This window comes from Penicillium mononematosum (genome assembly GCF_028829835.1).
Source record: "Penicillium mononematosum strain IBT 11891 chromosome Unknown utg000001l:1.0-4488741.0:1.0-4491989.0, whole genome shotgun sequence".
Classification (NCBI taxonomy): Eukaryota; Fungi; Ascomycota; class Eurotiomycetes; order Eurotiales; family Aspergillaceae; genus Penicillium; species Penicillium mononematosum.
Window position 1 is genome coordinate 568,177 of NW_026643271.1, and position 12,137 is coordinate 580,313.

A 12,137-nucleotide genomic window follows, 5' to 3' on the forward strand; every position below is an offset into this window, starting at 1 on the left:
CTGGAGTATCTCATAAATTCCGAATGTACAGTGTACTTGAGAAGAATATATGCAGATAAACAGTATAACCAAAGGGAAAGATACTACCTAGGTCGTCATATCTGCATTGCAGTTTGGTTAAAAAGAGATTTCTGCATGAAGTGGAGAGTGGAGCCCGTTGATTAACCGCTTTTCTTGCTTTTTGCTTTTCTGCTTTTTCGACTTTCGACATTTTCATGATTTTCATCTTCGAATTTATTTGATTCGAAATATTCTGGACATCTTGCCTACCTGGTTGCCTACCTGGTTGTGGACAACCGCTGTGTTAGACTACCTTATGTACGACTCCATAAACACCAAAAACGGATATCCGTTTCCCTTTACCTCCTGACATGACTGTATTGTCTAAAGGTACATATACACACAGGAATATCCGATTTTGATGCGTCTCTACCAGTTATATTACCTATTCAACCTTTTCTCTCGACATAATTCAAGATAGGCTCATACGGTTTCCAATGCACTTGCTTCATCGAGCTTGGCTGGGCCGTTGTTCGGACTAGCACAGTGGATTCCTTCATCCCCACAAATGGAGACTCATCCCACTCCCGAGGTATGCCAATTTACTGACTTGTCTGGCAAGGGATCAGATTCAGACTCGACCTGTTTCTCGATCCTTGTGATCAGATTCATAACCTCTCTGATTGAGATTGCGTGAAACTCCAGTTTAGATTGGATCTCAGTCAAGTCTGAAGCGAGAAGACTTGCTCCAAGTCTCCTGAGAGGAGACTTCTATTCTGCGTGTAAATAATCTGAGGTCAGAGGGGGCTAGTTCGACAAGTGAGGCTGAGGCATAACACTCTCATGCCCAATCATGCCATGAAGTCCGAATTTGACAGGGCGGACTATGTAGATCCCTGTGTCTTCTATACTGGTATTTTTTGGGGTTTGGTGATTATTCCCTAGTTAGCTACTCCGTACAAAACAGATTATGTACGCACCATTCTTTTTAAAACAGGCTCTCTGCGTTCGCAACATGGAAGGTTCTAATGTATATAGATGCCGGTTCACAATTGATTCGTGTCATAGTATGCAATTCATCCATGGGTTTCACCTGTATCACCTCTTATTCGACAAACAGCCTAGGACATGTAGTCGGCCCAGCAAGGTATTAGCTTTGAGATCGGAAGCACCTAGATACGGGTATAGTATTCTGAATATCTTATTCTTATAGAGCAGCTACAGGGCAGCTGTTATCATTAGGGATATTCCGACAACTAGAGACACCATGCATGAGAACAACTTCATAGTCACTAAGCTTCGGGCCTGGACTGAAAATCTGTCTTCTACACTCCGTGAAATCCTTTGCCGAGTTTATAGTCCATCACAATGACTGTGGCTTCGCCGTTGAGAGTGTGCAACTTGAATAGAGAAACAATCTGATCTTAGTATACATTGCCCCGAATCCACAATATTATTGCCGACCTAGAAACGCAGGGTTACTTCTTCTTTGTGTGAAATATCGAACAATTATCATAGAGAAAATGTACAGCGTCGTATTCAATATCACTTGAGCTTGGTAGTACCGGTATTCGGGTGGAGCATCCATGGATAAATAAACCAGGGAGCCAATGAGAGAAAATAAGAAAATCGTCCAATAGTTGGCTCGAACCCACGACCCACAGTCTAACCTAAGATGGCAGACAGCAGACCCACTTAACGCCGCACCTCAAGTCGTCGGTATCGAATCTGTAAGGGAAAAAAAAAAGCGCTTCTCTTTGATTATGTACGTTTTGCTAGTGCACGGGTTCGTACTAATCTTCTCTGTATATTTTCATATGACCATATGCCCCGAAGGGCAAAATATCTATCCCTCGAACTGTTTATAACCTCACTTCTCTGATTGTATAGAGGAAAGAATACTCGACCGTGATTCGCTGTTAATTCAGGACCCGTTCGCGCAAAGCGGGTCTCGAGCCCACGACGTTATTGGACAGAGTCACGTGACTCGCCGAAATGGCAGAACCAACCATATACTGCGAAAAGACCCCACACCCTAGATCCTCAATACTGGACCTGGAAGGAATAAAAAAAAATTGTAGCTTCTCTTTGATTATGCGTGTCATCCTTAGTGCAGGGGCCATGCTAATCTTCTCTGTATATTTTCAGTTGACCATATGCCCCGAAGGGCGAAAGGTCTATCCCTGAAGTTCCTTTTAACCTCACTTTTTGGCAGAATTACACCGCCTTCCTATTTGGGAGTGGGTGGTGAGGCAGGCACGTGAATGTGCATTACATAAGACTGCCTATAGTCCCAATTTGGAACGTTCCAAGGTCGGATCTTAGGTAGTGACCAGTTGGTTATGGACATGTAGGCACATGTAGGTTTATCGAGCTTTCCCAGGTAATGTAGAGTATGTTGATCCTGGCTTATTATGCATTTTCTATATATGATTTTCCCTATTGCACCAGCTTTCCTCAAACAGATGATGCAATCACATACTATCAAAGAACAGCAATTGGATGGTACACATCAACATGTGGAGGAAAGATATATCTACATGATAAATATATATGGCCTTCTTAATTGTCTCAAACTTGGAATGGTGATGGGTTTTAGCCATCTGATATCCTAGGTAATATATATAGGCAAACCCGTGCGTGAACATACTATATCGATAGTTCTGTGCATAAATGTATGTAGAGTCTAGCCACATCTCTCATCTCATATTCCAATGTCCCTCACTTCGGAATCAAAGCTAATAAGATAGATGGTACAACTCGGACTTGATATAGCCCTTTGGGGAGAAAATAGCTCAGAAACTGACTGGCGCAATACAAACAACAAAACAGATGAAGTGGTATAGAGGGATAGTCCATGACCAAAATAATATCTACCTGGAAAAGCATACTCAAGCTCTATTCATACAAAAGTAAACGTGTCACCCCCCTTCTCCCGCAACATATTTCCAGTCCTAGACGTACCAACAACACGCTCCAACTTCAGCGCATCCCACTTCGAGAACAGCGCACGAACACCGCCCTCAGCAGCCTCAATCAACGCCGCAGGATCAAGACCCAAGAATCCAACGATCTCGCCGTAGAACAGCGCGTTATCCGGGAGCCCGTACATGACCACACGCTTAACACCACGGACCTGGTAACGGCGGAAGTGGTGCGCGCGCTCGGTATATAGGAGCACAGAGTGACGGCCAGACATGAAATGACTGCGGGCACGGTTAGCCTCCTTCGACTCGGTGTACTCGGAGATAGCGCCAAAGGCGACGTTGGTTGTCTGCGTAGAGGTAGCAAAGTGGTTGCGCACGCGGACGAAGTCGAGGTAGGAGGGGATGAAGATGAGGGTGCCGGCCCCGCCCTTTCCGCGGCCGTGCGTGATATTCTTCACCAGCGTGGACAGGATAGTTGTTGTGAAGTGCTTGAAGCGCGCGTCGGGGTCTTTAATGGGCGATGTGCTGTCGATGCGGGTGAAGGTTTGCTTGACGGGGACTGCGAGTGGGAGCTCGGTGATGGCGCCGGCGTAGGTGGGGGTTGCTTTGAGACGGCCCGAGGCGTTTTGCATGTGGGACGAGAAGAGGGCATTGATCTCGGGGGTGATGTAGGATGAGACTACTACAGTTTGTCTGACGTGGCGGGCTTGATTATCCAAGTACCAGTTGCGGACGCGGCCGAAGTCGCAGCCGTGCGCTTGCTTCGGTTGCAGGTTCAGGTGCTGGAAGATGTAGTCGACGTGGTCCCAGTTTTGCATGAGCAGGGCGTCGGCGTGGTCGACAACTACCAGCTCGATGGAGGAGAGGAAGTCGTGGTCGCGTTTCTTGGCGTCGGACTGGTCCATGATCGTACGCAGACCCAGTGGACTGGCTAGGATGATGTCGGAGCTGTAGAATTGCGCGAAATATTTGACTGTCTTGCGCGTGAACTTGAGACCCAGTCGGAACATGTCGTCGTCATTGCCGCCGAAAAGCTCCCGGAAATCTTCAGTTTTGTGCTCCCAAGAATCATCATTTGGCGCTGAGAACGAGTCGGTGAAGCGCTTTTTGTTTTCTTGCTGTTCGGGCTGATAGATCCGGGTGATGGCATCGAGAACCTTAACACATGCCTGTCGGGTAGGCAGAATGTAAAGCACCTTAGGCCGGGTAAATCCTTGGTCACGGCACTCAATATCGGTGTCGGGGTCCTTGGCCAGACGGGCGTTGTTTTTGAGGACCTGGTCTCGGGTCTTCAGCAGGTGATTGACAGAGTGTAAAGCCATAATATCGCGCATCTCATTTGCATTGGAAGTAGTGCGGGCACCGTAGAGAACGTCTTGGTAGTTGAACACATATGGCGCGATGATCTGGGCTTGACCGGTGATTTTAGGCAGGATCTCGGCCGCGCGAGACTTCAATTTTTGCTTAAGCTGCGCATTTGCATGTTAGCATTGGGGCCAATATAAAACCCATGTCTGCTCTTCGTACCTTGATATTGGTTGTACTCTTCAATGGCGGAAGGATTGATGCGCTGCTTGCTCCTGTGTCGGGAACAGTATGTACTAGTCGTAGCCCATCCACCTCTTTCTTGACGGATGCCCATTTGTTCGATTGGATAGGCTCAATCTGCTTGGTCAGATCTGCACTCTCGCGGAGATCAAAGTGCTTCTCAAAAGGAGCAGATGGGTCCTCATCCTCGTCTGCTTCCTCCTCTTCATCGTCGGACGGCGCTTGGGCTTCCAAATCATCATCGCCCTGCTCTGGTTCCTCTGTGGGTTGCGCTATTTGAACCTCAGCGTTTGGGTCGGTGGTGATCTTGCGCTTCTTTCGAGCTGGTCCGCTTGACTCATTGGGTTGAAGTAGCTGAAGGAGTTCGTTGTAAGGGCGTTCAGTATTCTCGTCTTCTTCGTCGCTGCTGGAGCCCTCATCCATAAGGGTGTCATCACCCAATTCCTCTTGAGATTGCTCGCTAGCATCATCTTCTCCGCCAGAAGAGTCGTCTGATCTAGTACTAATTAGATACAGCCGTTAAAGACCTTCAGACTGTAAGAACTTACTCGGACTCGTTCAGTCGTGAAGTGGCAAAGGAGTTGCGACCTTGACCACCACGACCGCGACCTCGGCCACGTCCACGGCCACCACGGCCTCGAGCCCCTCTAAAAGAACCACCACGAGGAGCAGGCATATTTGGTATAATTAAACAGGTTGGAGCAAGTTCCCAAAGCTGTTCTGGCCGAAATGAGAATTTTGGGGGGCTTATCTTATCTTAGCGCGAAATTTCCCACACACAACAGATTCGGAACAATCAGAGCGGCTCACTCCACTTCCAAGGAAAAATTGAACCTCCGAGAAACGAAGGAAGTTTGGATCTTGAAACTTGCAAGATATTCCATCCATCTCCAAATCAATCATGGCCGAAGATTCTTTCCTTCATCTCGCTCGCCCCCTCGGCCCCGTTAGCGTGGGGACCGCTCCTACCACTGCCCCTCTGAACGTGGTCATTCAACCCCAGGTATGTTTGCGATATGTGTGTATGATCTGAGGGGTAAAGCTCATTCCTCAGGCCATCTTCTCAGTTCTCGACCACTCTCTTCGCCGCAATGCCGACCAGGAGCGAGTCATCGGTACACTCCTCGGAACACGATCTGAGGATGGAAGCGAGGTCGAGGTCCGATCCGCCTTCGCCGTCGGCCACTCCGAGGCTGAGGACCAGGTCGAAGTCGATATGGAATACCACAAGCAGATGCTGGCTTTGCACCTGAAGGCCAACCCCCGCGAAGTCTTGGTTGGCTGGTATGCCACTGCCTCTGAGCTCAACACTTTCTCCGCTTTGATCCAGAACTTCTACAGCGGCCAGGGTGATGGTACCTGGCCTCACCCCGCTGTCCACCTGACTGTCTCTACTGAGGCTGGAAAGGATCTCGAGACCCGCGCCTATATTTCCGCCCCCGTTGGTGTCACCGCTGAGCGTGCTGCCGACAGCGCTGCTTTCATTCCCGTTCCCTACGAGCTCCGATACGGCGAGGCCGACAAGAGTGGTCTTGAGTCTATCGCCAACGCCAAGGATGCTGAGGACCGTTCCACTTCCGTCACTTCCGACATTGAGTCTCTTGAGCGCGCCATTGAGGAGGTCCTGTCCATGGTTGACCGCGTCTCACGCTACGTCGAGTCCGTGATCGACGAGGAGACCCCCGCTTCGACTGCCATGGGCCAGTTCCTGCTTAACGCTCTCGCTCTCGCCCCCAAGGTCGAGCCTGCCGACATTGAGCGTGACTTGTAAGTTGAATCTGCATTACTTTCCCTGGTGCTCCTTAATGCTAACTCTCCACAGCAACAACCACATCCAGGACGTCCTGGTCGTTTCTTACCTCGCCAACACCGTGCGCACACAGATGGAGCTTTCTACTCGGCTAGCAACCGCCCAGCTTACCCTCGGCGGTGGCGGCGAAGGCCCCGCTACCGAAGGCCAGCGCAACCAGCGTGGCAAGGGCCAAGGCCGCCCACGCCAGGACCGCGCCGAGGAAGCCCGCGCATGAGAGGTTTCCCCCAGCAAAAAATGCTGATGCATAATGTGACCAATTGCGAGAGGACTACTCCCCTTAAAGTGAACGTCGATATCTCTCACGTTCTCTTCCCTTTCTATCTCACTCCTCCCTGACGTTATTACTTTTGGGTCTTTCGCTTCTTTGTTTACTATCCCTCTACCGCCTTCTTCCCTTTTTTCCTTTTTCCTTTTTTCCGGCTTCCTCTTTTCCTCGCGAGGCTTACATGTTCTCTCCGGAGCTCACGGACTACGGCCTGGTCACGTCCCATCAACGGCTTCCGGACTCGGTCTGTCTTGACGTCCAAACATGGTCTTGTGCGCATGGTGTTGTGGTATTGAGACCGATTTATTATCAATACGATTGGTATAACGTGGTGGTAGTTGATGAGGGTGACGATGTCGTTCCCGTTTGACGATAGAGAATATTCGGGGATGATGAGTCTAGACTGTTGAAGATGAGAGATGGATCTGCTGAGAACCCATCTCTCCGGTTTACGAAGTCGCATCTTTCTAGGCGCGGCGTTTTCAGTTATGATGAAATGGACATAAAAGTTCTAGAGCTTCTTCGTATTGTATATTTCCCATTTACTATTCCGACCATACCATAGGGGCTCTCGTTGTAGTCCTTGATCAATGATGTTTTGTATAGTTTCGATTCTATGGAGATATCATCTATTTCCTGTTGGCTGTAAGCCAAATAGCTCTTGGCTATTGGTTGTTAGCCAAGTTGATCTACATATCATCGTCAACATGTCAACATGTCAGAGTCAAGTTCCCAGTCTACGTATCTCATTCGCTGCCTACCATTGCTTGATAAAAGTCGCACCCTTCCCAGTGCTATTCTGTACTATGTCCCTTCCATTGACATGAGATCCCATTAATGCCTTAGGCCTATGCCGTGCATGGCTATAACTACACCCGAGTCTGCTTCTTGGAGGATCAATCTTTCCCCCTCTTGTCCCAACACTTTCATATAACAAGAGACCTCTATACCCAATTGATATTACATATATCAAGTCTGTCACTTTCGATTTGGACCGCAAGTCGGTTTGTGCTCATATCGACATGATTCCTGATTGATTACAGATAGAAGAAATTGTGGAATCAGGAAGAGCTACCTTTGATTCTCATGTTTCTTTCTCTGGCAGACCCAAATCACATTCCTTTAGTAATGACAGTCCTCTCTCATTCAAGTTAGGATAGTTGCGCAATGCGAAGAAATCCAACCAGAAATTGCGGGCCTCGGTATGATCGGGCAGGTGGCTACGAAGCAGATCTTTCCATTCTTTATCGTCTTGCCCCAGACCAATTCCTGCACAAGTAAATTCCCACCAAACAGGGAAAAAGGCCGAAGATTCCCAATCCAGGATCCCTGCCAGATTACCGTTCTCGACGATAATGTTAACATTGGTAAGATCGCCGTGAGTAAAAGTATAGGGAGCCGCAGTTGGCATCCGTTGACGCAATTTCGAACGAACTTGCTCCGGCACTTGATCATTCAAGGTTAACGACATCTCAGTCCATAGTTCATCGTCAGATGAAAACGGCCCATGCCCAATACCTTATGTATCCGGAAAAAGAAAGGCTGAGTAGATTGGCTGCCCGCCGATACTTACCATTCGGTTCGAGCGAAGCTTATGAAGTTGCATCGTTAAGTATTCAGCGGTCTGCTTTGCGACACGTTCTTTGTCGGCCGATGTCATCGTCGGCCACATTTCACTCAGTGGTTGGCCTCGAATCCGTTTGGTAAGAAGAAAACATGCCCCGTCGTCTTCCTGCCATTCTTCAACGATTTGAGGTATAGGAATTGAGGTCCTTGATGCCAAAAATCTGATATTTGGGGCTTCAAAGTTGGATGGCTCGGTAGATCGTTCTTTTAGGATCAGGTTTGAGCCTAGAGACCACACCCCTCGGTTGCTAACACCGTAGAAAAGGTTGACGTGGCTCTGGTAACGACATGCATCTTGACGTGTTGGTGACCAGCTACACGCTGAGCAGATGTTTTCAGTGGCCATTTGGCAAAGATTCGAATCTTTCCTTCGGAGGTGTTAGAATGTCAGATTTTGGTGGAGTTAGGAGCATATACTGAGGGAAGGAGGCAGCCTTCTGTGATCACTACTAAAGGGGATCTCGGCGGAGAAAGATGGTATGCGATTCCTATAGCATGAAGTGAACGGAGATATAGGGGGCGAGGAAGAGGGGGGGAAGACAGAAACAACCTGCCTATCTATAAGATCTGCCCCAGGCCTAACCCCACATCGGGCGCCTGTACCTTAGTGCGGCAAATACACCTTTATCGCCAAGGAGACCAACCATCGTTGATAATACAAATTGATCTTATGCATTTTGAATGGACGACTCTTGGCTCAGGACAACAGGCTCAAGCGTTGTGAGCAAATGCCGGACCATCTGTTTCCGGCTGAACCCGCCTGCCTGTGATACTCGAGGCTGAAGCAACGGTTGTTGATGAGAAAGCTGGATGGAGGACGCTTGGGCTTTATTCCTGAGATGCTCAGCCTTGATATTTTTGTTGCCTCGTTTATCCACTGAGAAACCTATCTATCTTTTGCTCCCCTGAAGGCTCAAATGGCGGACTGGCGTGGGTGCTGACAAGATGGCCTCGGGAGGGCAATTATCATAATCATCTGGGAGAAAAGTAGAGATTTCGAAGCTATGTTGGTTGGTTGAGTGTCCGCATGTCCAGGAATCCGCATCTGATGCTTCTGAGGACGCGGAATGCACAGTGGAGAATGCCAGTTGACGCACCATGCCACGGCTCTGGCTCCTGTATGCGACGCATGATCTTCTCGGAGACAGCACCCTCTGTTATGTGGACTGTCTGGTTAGTGTAAGTAGTGAATGAGGATGTCAGGGAGGAAAAACCTTGGAAGTGAGAAGCTGATATTCCATTTTCCTAAGTGGGGAAGGAGGCTGGTGGATCCGAACCTTAAATACTTTAATTTGACTATGGGGAACAATGCAATTGGTATAGTACTAGTACCCACGAACTCTAGAACAACATCATGCGATAAACTACTTCCAGTGGTTGTTGTGACACCATATTCGTGGAAATTCGGGATGAAACGGTATACTAGACAATTGGCGGTCCAACATCGAACAAGCCTCAAATTTGCGATGGTGGTGTTGGGCTCACTCTTCAAAGGTTGTACATAGAGATATCGCTTTCACAAATCAAGCCTTTTCCCCCACCATTTTCTAGTGTCTGCCCAATAAACTGAGCAGGGGAGATGATATCTATATAACTAGATATCTAACAAGACTATCTTAACCAAAAAAGACCACTAAAAAGACACGAAAAAGATTATTAGAGAAGACTACCTGAGATCACCAGACTACGACCACATAAGTGGCCGACTATTCTTGTCTATGGTAAATAAAGTGAGCATTGCAATTCAAGTATCCGTTCTCATTGCATTTTCTGGTTATTTCATGGTTAAAAAGTAATTGTACATTGGTTGGTAGAAAGGAAAAACACGTTGGGCATAAAGTCATGTTCGTCGTGACCCACCCACAACAACACCAGGGCAGGAGTAGGCGGGGATTATTAAGGGTACATATTCAGCCGATCGTCTTGCGCTTCTTCGAAACCGACTCCTCAGTAGCATCAGATCCTCGACGGATCGCAGCACCTCTCTTCCCCTTACCCTTGCTCTTCTTGGTAACCGTAGCAGTAGCAGCAGCTTCAGCAGCCACGGGGTCCTCACCAGCAGCAGCAGCCGCGGCCGCAGCGGCAGCACCCTTCTTTCCAGCTTCCTTGGCAACCTGGTCATCATTCTGGTCAAATGCCTTGCGGGCTTCCTTCAGTTCACGTTCCATGCGCAACAGCTCCTGGACACGACCGAGCTTATTCGGGTCGCGACGTAGTGCGAAGCGGAAGTCCTCGACCTTGATCTTCTGACGGCGGGCGTGGTGCGCGACTTGCGCGGCACCGTGGCTGAGTTCCAGCACAAAGTCGGTGACGATTTCGTCCAGCACGCGGACTGTCTCAGGAAGTGGTTCGTTTGGGAAGCTCGGGTGCGGGCTGGGGTCGCCGTAGGCAAGAAGCAGCAGGCGAACTATGAAGATGGTTAGTATTGGGCTTGGCTTGGTAGTCTTCATTGATGGATGCGCGTGAGCTGCAGGAACTTACGCTCATTCTGGAAGTTCATTTGGCCCTTGTGTCGGGCCATCCGCGCGCGTGGTTCGGCCATGGCGGACTTGGTTGCGGGCTCTTTCTTGCCCTTTGCTGTGGAGGTAGATGTTGTGTCGGCTGGTTTGCTAGACCACTGAGGTTCGTATCCAGCACGGATTAGCTCTGTGTCTTGCTCATTGAAATACCAATTTGGTGAGAGCCTGGAGACAAGATTTTTGGAGCTAGGTTGGCGCGACGGATTGCGAGTCGGGCTGGGCAAGCCAGTCCTTGTAGTTAACAAGGAGCTGTTTGGGGTGTGCAAGTGACTACTTGAAGGGGAGAAGGTGTTTGGAGTTGGAGTGTTCGGAATTTGCAGCTGGCAGTTTGGAGTGGGTGACGCGGTGTTTGGGGTTTGGTAGTGCGCGCTCGAGATTGGAGTTGACGTGTCTGGAGTGGGCAATCCAATGTGTGGATTCAAGACACGTTGCGGTGTTGGCGTGGAAGGAGCTGCTGGGCTCTGGTCCGGCAGGGAAAACGATACCCGCTTGGACATTTGGCCTGTGCGTTTGGCGGACATGGCGGGCAGAATATGCTATGGGGTTGGTTAGCAACCTTGGCACATGCAAGCTATCTGGCAACTTACTGTCGCGATTCTGTTTCTTTGCCCAAGTGACGGGCGAAGATTTCATAGCTACACAAAATGGTGAGTTCAAGCACATGTCAGGATTTATGGGACTGCTCAGTGGTGGGGGAGCATATGTGACTCGGCGTTTGCGTCGGAGCCACAATGACAGTATGATCACAATGTGCTAACTGTCACACTCACCTAGTCCGCTCTTTTCAACTTCCAGTCCTTGCTTCTTGTGATTCTCTTGATAATTTGCACGAGTAGCTATGCGCACTCGATAATGCCCGGGATTATGGACCGGAACCAGAATGGGTAGGTGCTCACTTGAGGATGTGGATCCGGAGATGCAGAAAGATGGGAGACTGACGGTTGCCTGGTTGTAGAATCTTTGGGATCTTCTGGAAGTGTGCTCGAGTCGGAGAGCGACTAAGTCCGTACGTCAGCATATGCTGTGTCGTGATGGCAGTAAGTTCGCAAGTCCACAAGTCCAGAGATGTATGAAGAAAGATGCTGATGTCGGATGCAGGTCTCAATCTTCTTCGGTGGTTAACCTTGCTTAAATCTCAATGGGCGTTCGAAGGGGTTTTTTTCATGGGGTATCAATAGGTTGTGGTAGTCCCCGACTTTGTGTCAATCAAACCTCAAGTAATCTTAGGGTGAGGATTATGAGACTACTCTTCCACTCCATGTGACATCTCCAGATGCAATGAGACACTCAGACGACCAAGTTCATGATGATGCAATGTATAGTACATGATATCCAAATTTACAAAAAAAAAGTTCAAAGCCACATCTTCAACACCAATGCGTCCGAAATGCTCCCAGGTTGCTTGGCCCACAAAAGGCGACAATAAAAGACAAATGGGT

General features: G+C 48.9%; 6 protein-coding genes across 6 annotated transcripts; 2 read left to right on the forward strand and 4 right to left on the reverse strand.

The window, feature by feature from the left end:
• Positions 1-2,902: 2,902 nt before the first annotated feature.
• N7519_000195 (UTP25 family protein) lies at positions 2,903-5,151 on the reverse strand (the record flags this gene model as incomplete). Its single annotated transcript, XM_057286974.1, has 3 exons — positions 2,903-4,396; positions 4,455-4,971; positions 5,024-5,151. 3 exons carry the CDS (start codon positions 5,149-5,151, stop codon positions 2,903-2,905), a joined length of 2,139 nt encoding a protein of 712 aa, XP_057153057.1.
• A 225-nt stretch (positions 5,152-5,376) lies between these two features.
• Positions 5,377-6,502, forward strand: N7519_000196 (eukaryotic translation initiation factor 3 subunit F; the record flags this gene model as incomplete). Its single annotated transcript, XM_057286975.1, has 3 exons — positions 5,377-5,478; positions 5,530-6,242; positions 6,298-6,502. The coding sequence occupies 3 exons, from the start codon at positions 5,377-5,379 to the stop codon at positions 6,500-6,502; spliced, it is 1,020 nt and encodes a 339-aa protein (XP_057153058.1).
• A 1,135-nt stretch (positions 6,503-7,637) lies between these two features.
• N7519_000197 (uncharacterized protein) lies at positions 7,638-8,024 on the reverse strand (the record flags this gene model as incomplete). Its single annotated transcript, XM_057286976.1, has 1 exon — positions 7,638-8,024. One exon carries the CDS (start codon positions 8,022-8,024, stop codon positions 7,638-7,640), a length of 387 nt encoding a protein of 128 aa, XP_057153059.1.
• A 1,157-nt stretch (positions 8,025-9,181) lies between these two features.
• On the reverse strand, positions 9,182-9,420 carry N7519_000198 (uncharacterized protein; the record flags this gene model as incomplete). The annotated part of the gene is made up of 2 exons (XM_057286977.1): positions 9,182-9,349; positions 9,394-9,420. The coding sequence occupies 2 exons, from the start codon at positions 9,418-9,420 to the stop codon at positions 9,182-9,184; spliced, it is 195 nt and encodes a 64-aa protein (XP_057153060.1).
• A 669-nt stretch (positions 9,421-10,089) lies between these two features.
• N7519_000199 (putative transcription initiation factor TFIID subunit 13) lies at positions 10,090-11,219 on the reverse strand (the record flags this gene model as incomplete). The annotated part of the gene is made up of 2 exons (XM_057286978.1): positions 10,090-10,586; positions 10,661-11,219. The coding sequence occupies 2 exons, from the start codon at positions 11,217-11,219 to the stop codon at positions 10,090-10,092; spliced, it is 1,056 nt and encodes a 351-aa protein (XP_057153061.1).
• Positions 11,220-11,342: 123 nt separating this feature from the next.
• Positions 11,343-11,820, forward strand: N7519_000200 (protein kish; the record flags this gene model as incomplete). Its single annotated transcript, XM_057286979.1, has 4 exons — positions 11,343-11,345; positions 11,473-11,582; positions 11,654-11,735; positions 11,797-11,820. 4 exons carry the CDS (start codon positions 11,343-11,345, stop codon positions 11,818-11,820), a joined length of 219 nt encoding a protein of 72 aa, XP_057153062.1.
• Positions 11,821-12,137: the final 317 nt, after the last annotated feature.